This window comes from Meles meles, chromosome 8, assembly GCF_922984935.1.
Source record: "Meles meles chromosome 8, mMelMel3.1 paternal haplotype, whole genome shotgun sequence".
NCBI lineage: Eukaryota > Metazoa > Chordata > Mammalia > Carnivora > Mustelidae > Meles > Meles meles.
Window position 1 is genome coordinate 79131839 of NC_060073.1, and position 14067 is coordinate 79145905.

The window sequence follows — 14067 nt, forward strand, 5'->3', positions numbered from 1 at the left end:
ACATCACCTCCTCTGCGGAGCTTACATTCTCTAAGGGTGGACAGAGAAGAAACCAAGCAATGAATACACGTGGCACGCTTGCAGAACTCCCAGTGTAGCGGTGACACAGACACAGAAACTGGATCACCAAACCATGTGGAAAGGGTGACGATAAACCCAAAGTCCTCTGCTAGTGCCAAAGACACAGCACACTCTGGATAGGGGACAGGATGGATGGGAAGGCTTCCTGGTAGAAGAACACCCAGACTGAGTCTTACCAATAGCTAAGGGATGGCAGGAAAACATGGGGGAGAGGGTTTAGAAGAAGGAAATAGTCTCCACCTGACGTGATGGAGTTATGCAGGTGAACAACAGAAAACGGGCCATATGTTTGTGGGGCGACCAGCACCTTGGCATTACTGTAACTTGGAGGGGAGGCAAGGGAGTGATGCCTGCCAGTGAATGACATTAAGGAGCGTGGTCTTTATACAGCAGAGATTGGGGAAGGAGAGAAGATTTGAGACAGGAGAGTGATGGTATCAGATTTCCTAGTGTCTTGTTCTTTGCCCTTTTGGAGCATTGTGAGGAGTTGGAGCTACAAAGATACCTAAGACCCTGTGGGTCTCTGATCTGAAGGTATTCCTTCTGCCCTGCCCAGTTCTTTGGTCTACCTTCTTGTTCTGCTCTAGACCTGCTCAGCCTGATCCACACTCAACATTCCTCTCCGCTTGAAGCAGGTTAGGTGGGGATGCGGGTGGGGTGTTCCTGTGTCCTGGCCTCATCCTTTGACCCAGCTCAAGATCCAGGGTGGAGGAGAATGAACTTACTCCCTAATTCGTTGGTAAGATTCATGTTTTAGCTTTAGTTTGAAAATCATTCTATCATTTGGGACCCATGGTCCTTTGCTTCATGGCACTAGAAAACTTTGACTTTGAAGACCTTCGGAAAAGACCTGATTCTCTCCCACCATTTTAAGCCTTCAAAGCCATCCTTAAAAGGAAAATTCGAATCAAGCGTTTTTAACTTGTGAACCTCACCAATCCATGTGCAAAATTCTGAGACCCATGTGTGCATGTTAGAACCACCACTCTCTTCTGCATAAAAAAATCTACAATTAATTTTACAAAGTGGCCCTATTTGTTTTCCTTCAACTGACATTCTGTGGGTCTTTTCATTGCATTCTCTCTCTGTACCTAGTTCTAGCCCTTCTCTGCTGGATTATTGTCTTTGTCTTTCCATTTCTTCTGTTGCTTGCTAAAAGCATGTACTCCTAAGGCTTTATAATTTTATTCCCCTTTATTTCTCTCGCAGTCCTCCCTTTACTATTCATATAGTAAATATAGTAAATACTATTCATATCCAAACAGTAAAACCCTTGTTTTGTTTGGTTTTGGTTTTTTCCAGTTGATTTGAGAGAGAGCACACACAGGAGTGTGTAGGGGGCAGAGGGAGAGAATCCTGAAGCAGACTTCCTCCTGAGCATGAAGCCTGACGGAGAGCTCCATCTCACCACCCAGGAGATCATGACCTGAGCTGAAACCAAGAGTCAGATTCTCAACCAACGGAGGCACCCAGGTTGCCCAAAACCCATCTTTTTCCTAACACTATGGTTCCACTTTCCGTGTACCTTGTATTGGTTCAAAAGCATTATTTTTATGGAGCTTCAATCAAAAATTAATTTTATGTATTTCTTCCCAAATTATTAACCTTTAGTATAACGACAATATAATTAATGTGATCTTCATTGTATTCTAGGTTACTGTGTCACAACTTATTTCCTTATTGTTGAACATGTAGGTTGTTTCCAATTTTTCACTACTAAAATGTTGCCGATGCACCTTTGGGCAAAGAGTGTTTCTCTTTTCATGAACTATGGTATGCCCTTAGGCTGGGTTCACAAGAGGAGGATTATTGATATAAAAGGTACAAATGTTTATGATCTTTGATTTGGTGAGTTGGCATAACACAAGCAAAATCTTGACCTGAAGAGAGTGGTAAATTAAATCACAGACGTAACATCTGCAGACTGCTCGCTCATTCTGCATTTACTCCGTAGGAAGATCAGGTCACGGTTTTGAGTATGTCCCTTCATTTTGAATCAACCTCTCCTCTTAAATCTTAGGGGCTCATGATATCCACTTGGAAGGCTAAAGATCACATGACAAAGAAATAACCACGTAGACTGATTAAGATGAGAATATACTAGTGTCATTTTCAGTTTATGACATTTGTCAATATCATTTAATTTTAGAGAAGACAAATTCATTTAAAAAGGCATTTGCAAGCAAAATAATTATATTTTATTGAAAATTCAGAAGTTACAGTACTTTAAGACAGTTTTTTTCCATAGTGTAAAGAAAAATAACTTAAAAAGAACTGACTTGAGTACAATGATTTTTAGTTTTCAAACTCACAAAATCATTTTGAAAAACACAAAAATCCACAGCTTAATTTATTCACGGTATAAGCATTTACTTTCCTAATTGTTATCAATAAAATGCTAATGGAATCACTTTGGGAGTGATCGTTCAACAATCATCTTTCGGTCCCAGTTTAAATGATATGTTAATATCAGTATCTAATTCACATGGATTACTGGTGTGTGTGTGTGTGTGTGTGTGTACGCACGCGTAAGAACTAGCTAATTTTAATATGGCATTTCAAGAATGAGCGTAAGTCATCATTTCATTTATCATAGGGTAATAGCATTTCCAGTTGTTTCTTAAGCATGCTTTCTCATCTCCTAGGTGAAAACCAACCACTTTTATTAAGGCGTTTAGCCGAATAAGCACTAGGGGCATAAATAAGATTATCCATAATACTGCAAAAGTCTTAACTATTATAGTCAGCCATTTAATGTCAGGAAGGTTCTTGTTAACCTTTTAGATCGAAGTTCTCAGATTTTCTTAGGAAGGGGGAATCTAGTTCAGCTGAAATGAACAAAACACACTCATTTAAAGAAAAACAAAACTCATTTTACATGATCAATGGTCTGTATATTTACCAAATCGTATTCCTCAACAGAAAATACCCATTGGGCCACCTGTTTGCCGCAGCTAGATGTGGCCCTAATGCGGAACTTTAATTCATAGTCCCATTAATATTTTTATAGTGCTTTGCAGGTAGACAGCTTTCCTGTAACTATTCTGAAAATAATGAATGAAATTTGGCCCTGTTAGGAAATTTACAACATGCACATTGCTTAAAATGCTTATAAAAACGTTCAGTGTGTTGCCTAGATGAGAGGCAAAAATGGTTTTAAGAAAGGAGAATCCAGCAAGGAGAGAATTAAAACATCACGTGGCACCGGCTGACCCCGTATACTTCTTTTGGTCGATAACATCATACAAATTGGTCTTTCACCAAGGAAAAACCCTAGTTCTTATTTACCTGTGGAGAGATCTGACCAGGTGGGGAAAAGAAGATCCTCTGATAAAAAAATTATCCGAGAACCAGTGTTTTGACAAGTTGACTCAAACTGGTGACACCGTTTTGAAGGTCAGGGACTAATGATAACTGACTTAGGACAGAGGTCAGCAGAGGTCAATGAAGCTTTCCTTTCCCTCCCCCATGTCAGTGGTAGAAAAGGCTCTCTGGCACCCCACCCGCTTTCAAAGATCAGGGCTCTTGATGGTGCCAGATGAAATGCAGCAGTCGTCCAAGCCATAACGTAATGGACCAAGATACGAGACACAGAATTTGACGGGTGCAATCGTTCTCAATTTTCCAGGCCCCAAAGTAAAAGCAACAGCTGGCCCCATCAAAATATCTTCTCCCAAAATCTTTAAAAAACGTTGTGACTCATTAAAACTCAATTTTTCAGAGGAAAAATATTGCCACTGATTTTTTTGCAAATAAAATACATCATCAAAAACCCTTAAGTAAGGGTGCATTTATGCTTTACACCTAAACAGTTTCTTGTTAAGGATTAAGACTAGTCTTTACCGGTTTTAGCCCCTGCTTTCACCATTTCCACTTTTCTCTTGTATTTAAAGTGTTGATGAATTAGGGGACTAAGTACTGGCTGTGCACCCGCGGCATGAGGAAGCCTGGCTGATAGTGCACTCAGTGTTTCATTCATGCTCAATCTCGAATTTATTTATTGCTATGATCAACTATTCAGAATTTATTGAATTTGATGAATTAATAAGGAAAATGGGTCAAAGTATAAAAATAAAATTTCATACATAGGTTAGAAATATCTGAGGGCAGCTGACAAAATAATAGTGCTTTCTATTAAATAATGGTTTTCAAGTCATTTTATACCAAGTTTTACATTTAAAAAAACCCCTAATTTATTCTTAGAAACACGATTATATAACAGTTTCAATGATGGTTACTCTTCCTATAACTTCTTCCACACTCTCTCAGTATGACTAAAAGCTCAATAGAACAGATTTGATATAAAAGTATCACAAACAATTACTGGTGACATCTAATGTAAATGTTTAAAAAAAGTTTGATTCTTATGAATTTGTAAAAAAATAAAGCTTCTGATATTTTGTTAGAATTGTATCTGATGACTCATTAATGATGTAAAGCAAAAAATACTTGAACTAAGTTAACATTTACATATAAAAATATAGAATACATACACTACAGTGATCTTGACGATATATTACAAATGAGAGTTCCATCAGCCTGATTAAAAAGTTCAACATGTTTGAAAGTATGAGTTTTTAAAAAGGTCAAGATTCTTCATGTTTTAAAAGTAAAATTTTTTCATTTTTCAAGTCAACTGAGATTGTTTTGGTTAATAACCAGGCTTGACGAATCTGGGGTAATAAAAGGCATTTACATCTCCAGAAGAAACCTGGAGTGTCTCAAGATTTAGCAATCTGCCTTGATTTTTCCTCAGCATACATTTCTTTATAGTTTTTTTTATTCTGCACATTCAGATCAGTAAAAGGCTATGATAAAGCAAGCCTCAGGGCTGGAAGGAATACACAAATCCTGTATTTTGTCAGATACCTATGTTCTGCTACTGAGAAAGACGGTGCATACAAAACCCAAAGAGGGAGGAACTAATATGGAGAGTCCAAGCCAGAGAGTACTGGGTACATTCTACTAGCCAGCAGTTAAACCAGCATGAGGTTTCCCTTTAAAAAACAAAACAAAACAAAAAAAAACCCAAAAAACTTCCTTCTCTTGTTGGGGTTTATATGGCTATAACACATGCTTTCTAGAGTTCTCTGATCTTTATGGTCAGGTCACACAGACTACAGAGATCACTGCTTTTCCGAGTAGTAAAATATAACTAAATAGATGCAACACTAACGGCTAAACTGGACCTCATTTATTCTTTTTCCTGGATGTGATGTGAGAAACAAAAAATCCTCGACTAGGGGTCTAAAGATCATGTTCTCTTGCTTGACCTCAAAGCTGAGTGGTCTTGACCAAGTTACTCGAACCTTTCTGGGCATGAATTTCCTTAGATAAGAAATAAGGGAATTATGCTGGATAACCCTTAAAGTCTCTTTCACATCTGACTGAGACACAGAGTCGGGACCTCACATAGTGCCTCAGAGTTTTCGTCGTGCAGATCAACGACTATCAGAGAATCATGCGGCATCATTCTGGTTGTAGGGACTTCTGATGCTTACATTAGGGTTAATGAGTTTTCCATCCTTCCAGGGACAAATCACAAGTATTTGGGTTGCTAGTAAAAATGTGATTAAGACATTTTTACATTATACACAAAGTACACTTTGATAGTCACCGAGATAGTGAGAAGACTTTGTTAACTAGGTCCTTCTTTGATTCTCTTATTGTTAGAACCCTGTTCTCTCCTCATCTGGGTGGGGAAAGAGGAGCATGGGTAAAAAAGAGAATCTTGGTTAGAGTATTTCTGATTGAATGAAGAATAGTGGAAGTCTTCTTATTCTTGAATTTTTCTACATTTTAATTTTAATTTTAAAAATTTTCAAAACTAAATATTTTGAAATTATTGCAAATACTTAAAACCAATAATCTGTCATGATTTACCACTATCAGTAAAGAACTATAGTTTACTACTAAAATGCCATTATTGTACTAAAAGAAAAGAAAATTTGGTTCTATTTATAAGCTCATTACAATGTATTCTACTAGTTCTTATTTGTATCATTTCCAGAATCAAGACAAAAGGAGAAGACTCACAGTTCTGTTTCCACTATTTCAAACCAGATGTAAAGCATGTTGAATTCAAATTTAGAGAAGGATTTTGTGGGGCGTCAGCTGTAACTTTAGGAGTAGGATAAATGATTTCTTCAACAGTTACATATGTACCTAAGAAGAAACCAACAACTCCAGTGAATGCTATGGAAATATTTTTCAGGATCATCCATATATTGTAGTGTTCCTTAGAAAATGTAAGAATTTCAACCAGAGGTGGTAGGATCAGGGCCAACGTGCTGCTGCTCACGGCTCCAACAAAGGAAATCACAATGTCCAAACGAGGAATCAGAATCGCTCCAGCACCTAGAAAATGAAAATAAATATAATCCTTAATTAAATACCTAATACTTAAATGAAAACTAAATGCAGACAGTGGGTATGATAACTCTACTTTCTTTGTAACTTTTCTGAGTTATTTCCAAATGAAAAAAAAAAAAAAAAGTACCACTATTTCTGACCAATTTTCTTCCAAACTACTGGCAAGCTTTCTGAAAAGCTCTGATCTCATACTTTCTTAGTCCTACTTACCCTTCTCTTGCTGAAGGTATCAACAGAGGGTCTGTGAAAACTAAGACTCTGATTCCTTTCTCCCACGTCACTGATCGACTTGCTGAGGGTTTGGAGCGGCCACCAGAAATAACGCTAGAGTCTGCTCACAGGCAGGCTGTGTCAGAGGCACAGAGGGGCAGAGGGAAAGAAACTCAAGCAGGCTCCCAGATGAGCATGGAGTCCAATGTGGGACTCGATCTCAAGATCTGAGATCATGACCTGAGCCAAAATCAAGAGATGGGTGCTCAACCGACTAAGCCACTCAAGGGCCCCCATCCCTCTCTTTTTATTCCTAAGTTTACATACTTTTGCTTTCCTCATTTCTAGCTTCTTTGTCTCTTGCTGAACTTTCCTGGTGTATATATAATTTAACTTGGGCTCTGGAATAAACTCTTCTTTTCCACTCCTTTATTTTTAGGTTATGGGTTTTTTCCTTCCCCTATTCTTTTTGTGGCCTCAATGTTTTCCAGGAGGATGTGGTATTAATCTGGAACTACTAGGTTTCTTGGAAGTACTTGTTATTTATTTTTTTTGAAAGCTAAAAGCGCTAAAAATTATTTTGAAATGATAAACCTAGCCTCACACCTAGAGGACTGAAGTGCAGCAAACTTTTCTAATAAGACCCATGACTTTGAAGAAGTTGCAGCTTTAAACTGGAAATGCTTGATAAAGTGGGTTCCCTGTTGAATAGATGCTTGCCACATTCTGGTAACATGTTTCTCCAGAGGACCATAATCATAACTCCCAAACAAAACTAGGACCTTTCAAATTTCATGGACAACATCCATCCCTGAGAGGCCACCAGAGCAAGTCAACGCCCTGCCCGTCTGACCTATCTTCCCAAGCTTTTCTGTCCTACTAAGAAGATAGTTGGAAAGGATGATTCAAATGCTAACTAGAGAATAGGTGTAACGAATACAATGCAGGCTGATAAGCTCAGGACTCTAAAGACCAGTACTACAAACTTGCATTCGGCATATGGAAAAGACTGCGGAACGCTGAAAGATACCCAAGCTGCACATCCAGCAGGGCCTCCAGTCTCACTGCCGGTGTCACATAGCCTGCTCTGTGGACACGACAGGGTCCCATCGGCTGTCCACACAGGCATCCGCCAGGAGCCTGCCCCCAAAGCTTATCAAGTGCCCCCAGGGCAGATAAAAAACAGTCCCGTCCTGCAGGTCTTCTGGTTTTGACTTTAATTGGGAAGCACTTGCGGCTGGTGACCAGTCCCAGTGAGGCACAAGGGGATACTCCCTGCTTTGTGTTCTCTTCGTCCAAAGCATGCCGTAACTATAACCCTCATATACCGCCGAGTTAACTTTAGCTATTTTTTAAATTTTTTCAGTGTTCCGAGAGTCATTGCTTATGCACCACACCCAGTGCTCCATGCAATACGTGCCCTCCTTAATACCCACCACCAGGCTCACCCAACCTCCCTCCCCCCTCCCCTCCAAAACCCTCAGTTTGTTTCTCAGAGTCCACAGTCTCTCATGGTTTGTCTTCCCCTCCGATTTCCCTCAACTCACTTCTCCTCTCCATCTCTCCATGTTCTCCATGTTATTCCTTATGCTCCACAAGTAAGTGAAACCATAGGATAATAGACTCTCTCTGCTTGACTTATTTCACTCAGCATAATCTCCTCCAGTCCCGTCCATGTTGATATAAAAGTGGGGTATTCATCCTTTCTGATGGAGGCATAATACTCCATTGTGTGTGTGTGTGTGTGTGTATATATATATATATATATATACATACATATATATATATATATACATATTTTCTTTATCCATTCGTCCGTTGAAGGGCATCTTGGCTCTTTCCAGAGTTTGGCACTTATGGCCATTGCTGCTATGAACACTGGGGTACAGATGGCCCTTCTTTTCACTACATCTGTATCTTTGAGGTAAATACCCACTAGTGCAACTGCAGGGTCAGAGAGTAGCTCTATTTTTAATTTCTTAAGTATTTTTAAGTAAAAGAGAGAAGGAGGGGGCACCTGAGTGGCTCAGTCATTAAACATTGGCCTTTGACTCAGATCATGGTCCCAGGGTCCTGGGATCAAGTCCCACATCCAGCTGCCTGCTCAGCAGGCAGCCTGCTTCTCCCTCTCCCAACCCCTGCTTGTGTTCTCTCTCTCACTGTGTCTGTCAAATAAATGAATAAAATCTTTGGGAAAAAAAAAAAAAAGAGAGAGAGAGAGAGATGGAGAGAGAGAAGCAGTGAAGAAACACTGGCCATTCTGTGTGTCAGGGACTCAGCTCCTGAGGAGAGCCCCAGGCTTCTGGAACAGACTCCTCGTAGCAGATGTGCAGACAGATCACTTCGACGTAACAATGATGGCCAGTGCACAGAAATGGGGGAAGTTACTGAACTATCAGAAGTTATTAAATCCCTCAACATTTTCTTCAAGCTCCTTCAAATGAAATTCAGTTACTAGTTTTCAAAGGACACACTTTCAGAATAGAACAATCTTACATCTATGATAAAAGGACTTGTACTGAAATCAGCCTTTTTATTTAGTTGTCAAAATTCAATAAAAACAATGTGTAAGAAGTATTTCAAAATGTCTTAAAATGACTTTTTCCTACTTAATGTTTTCTTAGTCATCAGAGTATGGGCTCATTGACCTCACTCCTCAATATGATTTACCTTATTGTTGCTATAATTCATTTAAATGATTACTTTGGGAAAAAAGTCTCATTTACTTTTCCCAGATGTTTCTTTAGATCTAGGCATAAGTTCTACCCCAAGCCGCTCACTGAAATTTACAGTTGCCCCAAATTTCTAACTCTCTCATTCTCTCACCTTGACTGGGCCAAGATGGCTACTCTTATCTTCCACGGGAAGCTGACCTATTTCCAGTGGTCCCTGGCATCACTCTAGGTAATCGTCGGTTCAGTATTGGGATCATCTTATACTTGTGGTTACAACAGTAACAGTGACAATTATAACTTCTGGCTACTTTGTTAATATTCTTAAACCCTACAAAATATGCCATAAAAGGAAAAGACTGCGGAACGCTGAAAGATACCCAAGCTGCACATCCAGCAGGGCCTCCAGTCTCACTGCCGGTGTCACATAGCCTGCTCTGTGACATTTCATAGCTGAAAAAAGAGGGGCTTACAGATGGTAGGGAACTTGCCTAAAGACACCAGCAGGTGACTGGTAGGTTTGAACTGTCAGGTCAGTGTGACCCCAAAACGTACATTATTTCCCACTTTACCAAAATCAGGCTGCTTCTCCACAGGTCTCCATGATTACTGCTCCCTGGTGAGGCATTTTATGTGAAAGCTTAGGAGGAGATTACACACATTCCTTCAAATAGTAAGTAAAATTAACCACTGAAATTATTAAAGACCAAAACAAAACAAAACACATTTCTATAAGTAGTCAGAGAGTTAAGCAGTTAAATATACAAAAGTTAGCAGAAATAAAAAATCTGAGGAAAACTAGAACCAAAGTAAAATGTCTATCAACAATATGAGTCCCTTATGCATCTGATTTAAATGTACTTATATTTTTAACCACTGATGCATTTTCAAAATAATAATCTGATTAGTTCTTTTAAGTGTAACAGGATTTGTTCTATGTTTTTCTTCTACAGCAGTAGAATAACAGAATTTTAACTCAAAAAGTATCTCAGCTACGTAAACAAAACGATTTTAAAATATGAAAAAATATACTTTAAGTAGCTTCATTATAAGACACTCAACAAGAAAAACTGATGATGCTATAAATGTGTAGTAATACTTACATGTAATAGCAACCAAGAAGGACCTTATGGCAAGTTCACAGATTTGTTTCCATTTAGCATGAAATTTGGATGTGATCATAGGGATGATGATCTCTGCCGGAACGTAGAACTGAATTGAATATGTCACAAAGATGCCAAAGGAATATAGAATTTTCACTGATTGATACAACCTGTTAAAAAAAAAAGTTCAAATTTCCATCATTCTTTTTTTCCCCAGATTTACTGAGGTACAACAGGCAACATCGTCAAACAGGTAAAGTGTTCAACATAGCATTAAATATACGCTGTGACAGGGTTCCCACCATCGAGTTAATTAACACATCTATCATCGCACATATTTGCTTTTTTTTTTCTCTTTTTGGTGAGAACACTTTGATTCTACTCTGTGAATTTCAGTTATATGCTACATTGTTACCAACTGTGGTCACCACATTATACATCAGATCCTTAGAATTTCTTCATCTTACAACTAAAGGCTTGTACCCTTCTAGCAAACTCTCCTCTTTTTCCTCATTCACCAGCCCCCTAGCAACCGTTAATTGACTCTGTTTATGTGAGAGAGAGATATATATATTTCACATAAAATCAATGTAAGATCGACTGTGTGTGTGTGTATCTTTTTTTAACTTTATGGACATGGCACAGAGAAAGAGGGAGAGAAAAAGCACAAGTAGGGGGAGCAGCAGGCAGACGGAGAGGGAGAAGCAGGTTCCCTGTTGGAGAGGGAGGCTGATGTGGAGCTCGATCCCGGGGCCCCGGGGTCATTACCTGAGCTAAAGGCAGATTGCTTAACAGACTGAGCCACCCAGGTGACCCACATATTTTTTAATTAATCAATTTTTTAAAAAAATATACTTATTCTAGAGAGAGAAAACATATGTGAGTGAGCAGGGGGAGGGGCTGAGAGAGGGAGAGAATCCTCAACCAGAGGCCCTGTTGAGTGCAGATCCTGATGTGGGGCTCGATCCTGGGACTCTGAGATCGTGACCTGAGCTGAAGTCAAGAGCCAGCCACTTAACCGAATGAGCCACCCAGGCACCCCATATGTATTTTTTTAAATTCCACTTATGAGTAACACCACACAGTATTTGTCTTTTCTTTCTTTACCTGGATTATTTCACGTAACATAATGGCTTCCAGGTTCATCTACACTGTTGTCTTTTTTAAAAAAATATTTTATTTATTTATTTGACAGAGAAAAAAACAGCAACAGAGGGAAAACAAGCAGGGGGAGTGGGGGAGGGGGAAGCAGGCTCCCCGCTGAGCAGGGAGCCCAATGCAGGGCTCAATCCCAGGACCCTGGGATCATAACCTAAGCTGAAGGCAGATGCTTAATGACTGAGCCACCCAGGCACCCCTACACTGTGGTCTTGACATGAATCTGGCTTTCTTCTTTTTATCTTTAATGTTAACATAGGTTAAGAAATCCAACACAAACACAGGCCAATATCTTACTAATTAGGTGCTTGTTTATTTAAAAAAAAAAAAAGCCAGCTGGTCTCTACCGAATTTCTAGATGACTGGTGGACAGTTCATTTTGACAAGCCCAGAGGGCTTAAATGTGGCAATGCAAAGGTTTGGGAATATTGCTGAAAAGATGTCATTTTAGGCTAACCAGTGTTCTAAAGGCTAGACTGTGTCCCATGAAGAATTAACGTTTTCTCAACTCTCTTTTAAAAACTAGGCATACTATTACGTCTTTGATAACTTACTGATCTATATATAGAAGAAAACTTCACATCGAACTGAGTTACAGTTCTCCTTAAAAAACTTGGTAGGTATGTCATTAGTTGCAGAAATATCATCATTCTTAGGTCCAAAAGGAGGGCATTTAAATGGTTTCAACTTAAAAAGAGTTCTCCAGATTCTATAGGAATTCCACCTATGTTAAAGTTGCATTAATAGGGAAATAAAGTTTGTTAGTTGGGTTGATGCCCAGTGCTTCAAAACAGCACAGCAACATTCAGTTTTACAAAAATCTTTAGATTTCTACATTGTAGATAGTCTCTTGTCAAAATCAGTACCCATGTCTGGATAGAGCTTTGGTTAACTTCCTTTTGTCTGGCTTTTTAAATGTTGATAGTGGCACAGAGAGAAAATGCAGTATCAGAGGACTCAGATTATAGAGACTATTCTCCTGGGTTACAGACAACAAAATTATGTTTTGTTTTTTGAAATTTTGAATATTTTATAACAGTTAAAATAGAAAACCTAAAGCAACTGGAGAGGAGACTGAGGATTGAACATGCCGCAGCACTAGGGATAGTGGTTAACACACACGTCCTCTTGAGGCAGAATCATCCCTGACAGTCCCAGCCCTCCTGTGTAAGAGTCCCGCTTTCCCACCCGCAAGGCCCATCTATGCAAGGGAAGAGTGTTTCTTAGGAAAAAAATGCAATCCTTTTAAAGAGAGATGAAACAGTCCACTTTTGGTAGAGAAAGGCCTCAACATTTAATTAGACTTTAAGCTTATTCCTGATGTCTTAAGATTTCAAGTAGCAAAGATTATAAACAGTTCTCTAAACCATGGCCACTCAGGAAGGAATTCTGTAAGTGTCCTTGATACGTGCATCAGAGGAGTGAGTAAGAGAAAGGAAAAAAGTTGAAAAGAAATAGATTCGAAAATACTATAAACATAATTACAGAAAGAAGGAACTCCTTAGGGCTAGCAACAATAAAATCTTAATTTTTAAAATGATTTCAGGATATATTTCTCAGCTTGAGGCTTAAAGTTTAAACATAGACGGTCAGTTACTGCAATGCACAGAACAACTGAAAGACTCCTGCCTCATATACTGATATGTAACAGCAGACAATTAAATGAATATTCTTATCAGTTTATTATTTGAACATTCCTTTTGTTGTTTATTTGTTATTATTTGAACATTCCTAATTATTTTTTAACTTACATGTTTTTAAATATGGTTAACAATGTATTTAAAAATACATCATTACACATGTAGGTATAATTACTTTTCCATTGATTTAAAACAAGTTATACAGGCTAAGAATTTGGTTATTATTAACACAAGTCAGTAAGATTATGTATTACACAGAGAACAAATGGGAAATAAAATGGTATGAGACTTTTAAAAGCTAATAAACATGCTATTTATCAACAAAGAAGAGTAATAAAGATGTTTAAGAAAAGCACTGCAGTCTATTGAAATCAATTGTTCTATTCTGACTTCTCTGTTTTAAGAGTTTAAGAGTTTCATCTGTATTTTTGATCACTCTGTTTTTCTCTAATCAGTTTTTCTATAGGTATTATCAACCTTGGTTCTCCTTTTGGTGTGAAGCAGGCATCTATGTACCATTTAAGAAATGAAGAGTTGAAAGAAGAATCTACCCTGTAAACTCTCTCTCCAAAGAATGAAACACCTTCTTAAAGTCACAAGAATTTGTTTTGAAGATACAGAACATAAATAACTTTTAAGTAACATCTAATGCACGTTAAAAAGCATTCTAAGATTCATTGCCAAATTTTTTTTTTTTTAAGATTTTATTTATTTGACAGATAGAGCCAGAGAGCACAAGTGGAGGTGCGTGGGAAGGAGGGGGATGGCAGAGGGACAGGGAGAAGCAGGCTCCCCGCTGAGCAGGGAGCCCAATGTGGGGCTGGGTCCCAG

At 38.6% G+C, this 14067-nt stretch overlaps 1 protein-coding gene across 1 annotated transcript in view; it reads right to left on the minus strand.

Moving 5' to 3' along the window:
* Nucleotides 1-2265: 2265 nt before the first annotated feature.
* The window catches only part of SLC36A4 (solute carrier family 36 member 4), a 53461-nt gene continuing 41659 nt past the window's right edge, over nt 2266-14067 (minus strand). Inside the window, exons 10-11 of the mRNA XM_046016969.1 lie at nt 10439-10608; nt 2266-6438 (exon numbers count right to left, since the gene is read on the minus strand). Of these exons, the coding sequence (XP_045872925.1) occupies nt 6131-6438; nt 10439-10608 (478 nt within the window). The 3' untranslated portion in view covers nt 2266-6130. The remainder of the gene's footprint in view (nt 6439-10438; nt 10609-14067) is intronic.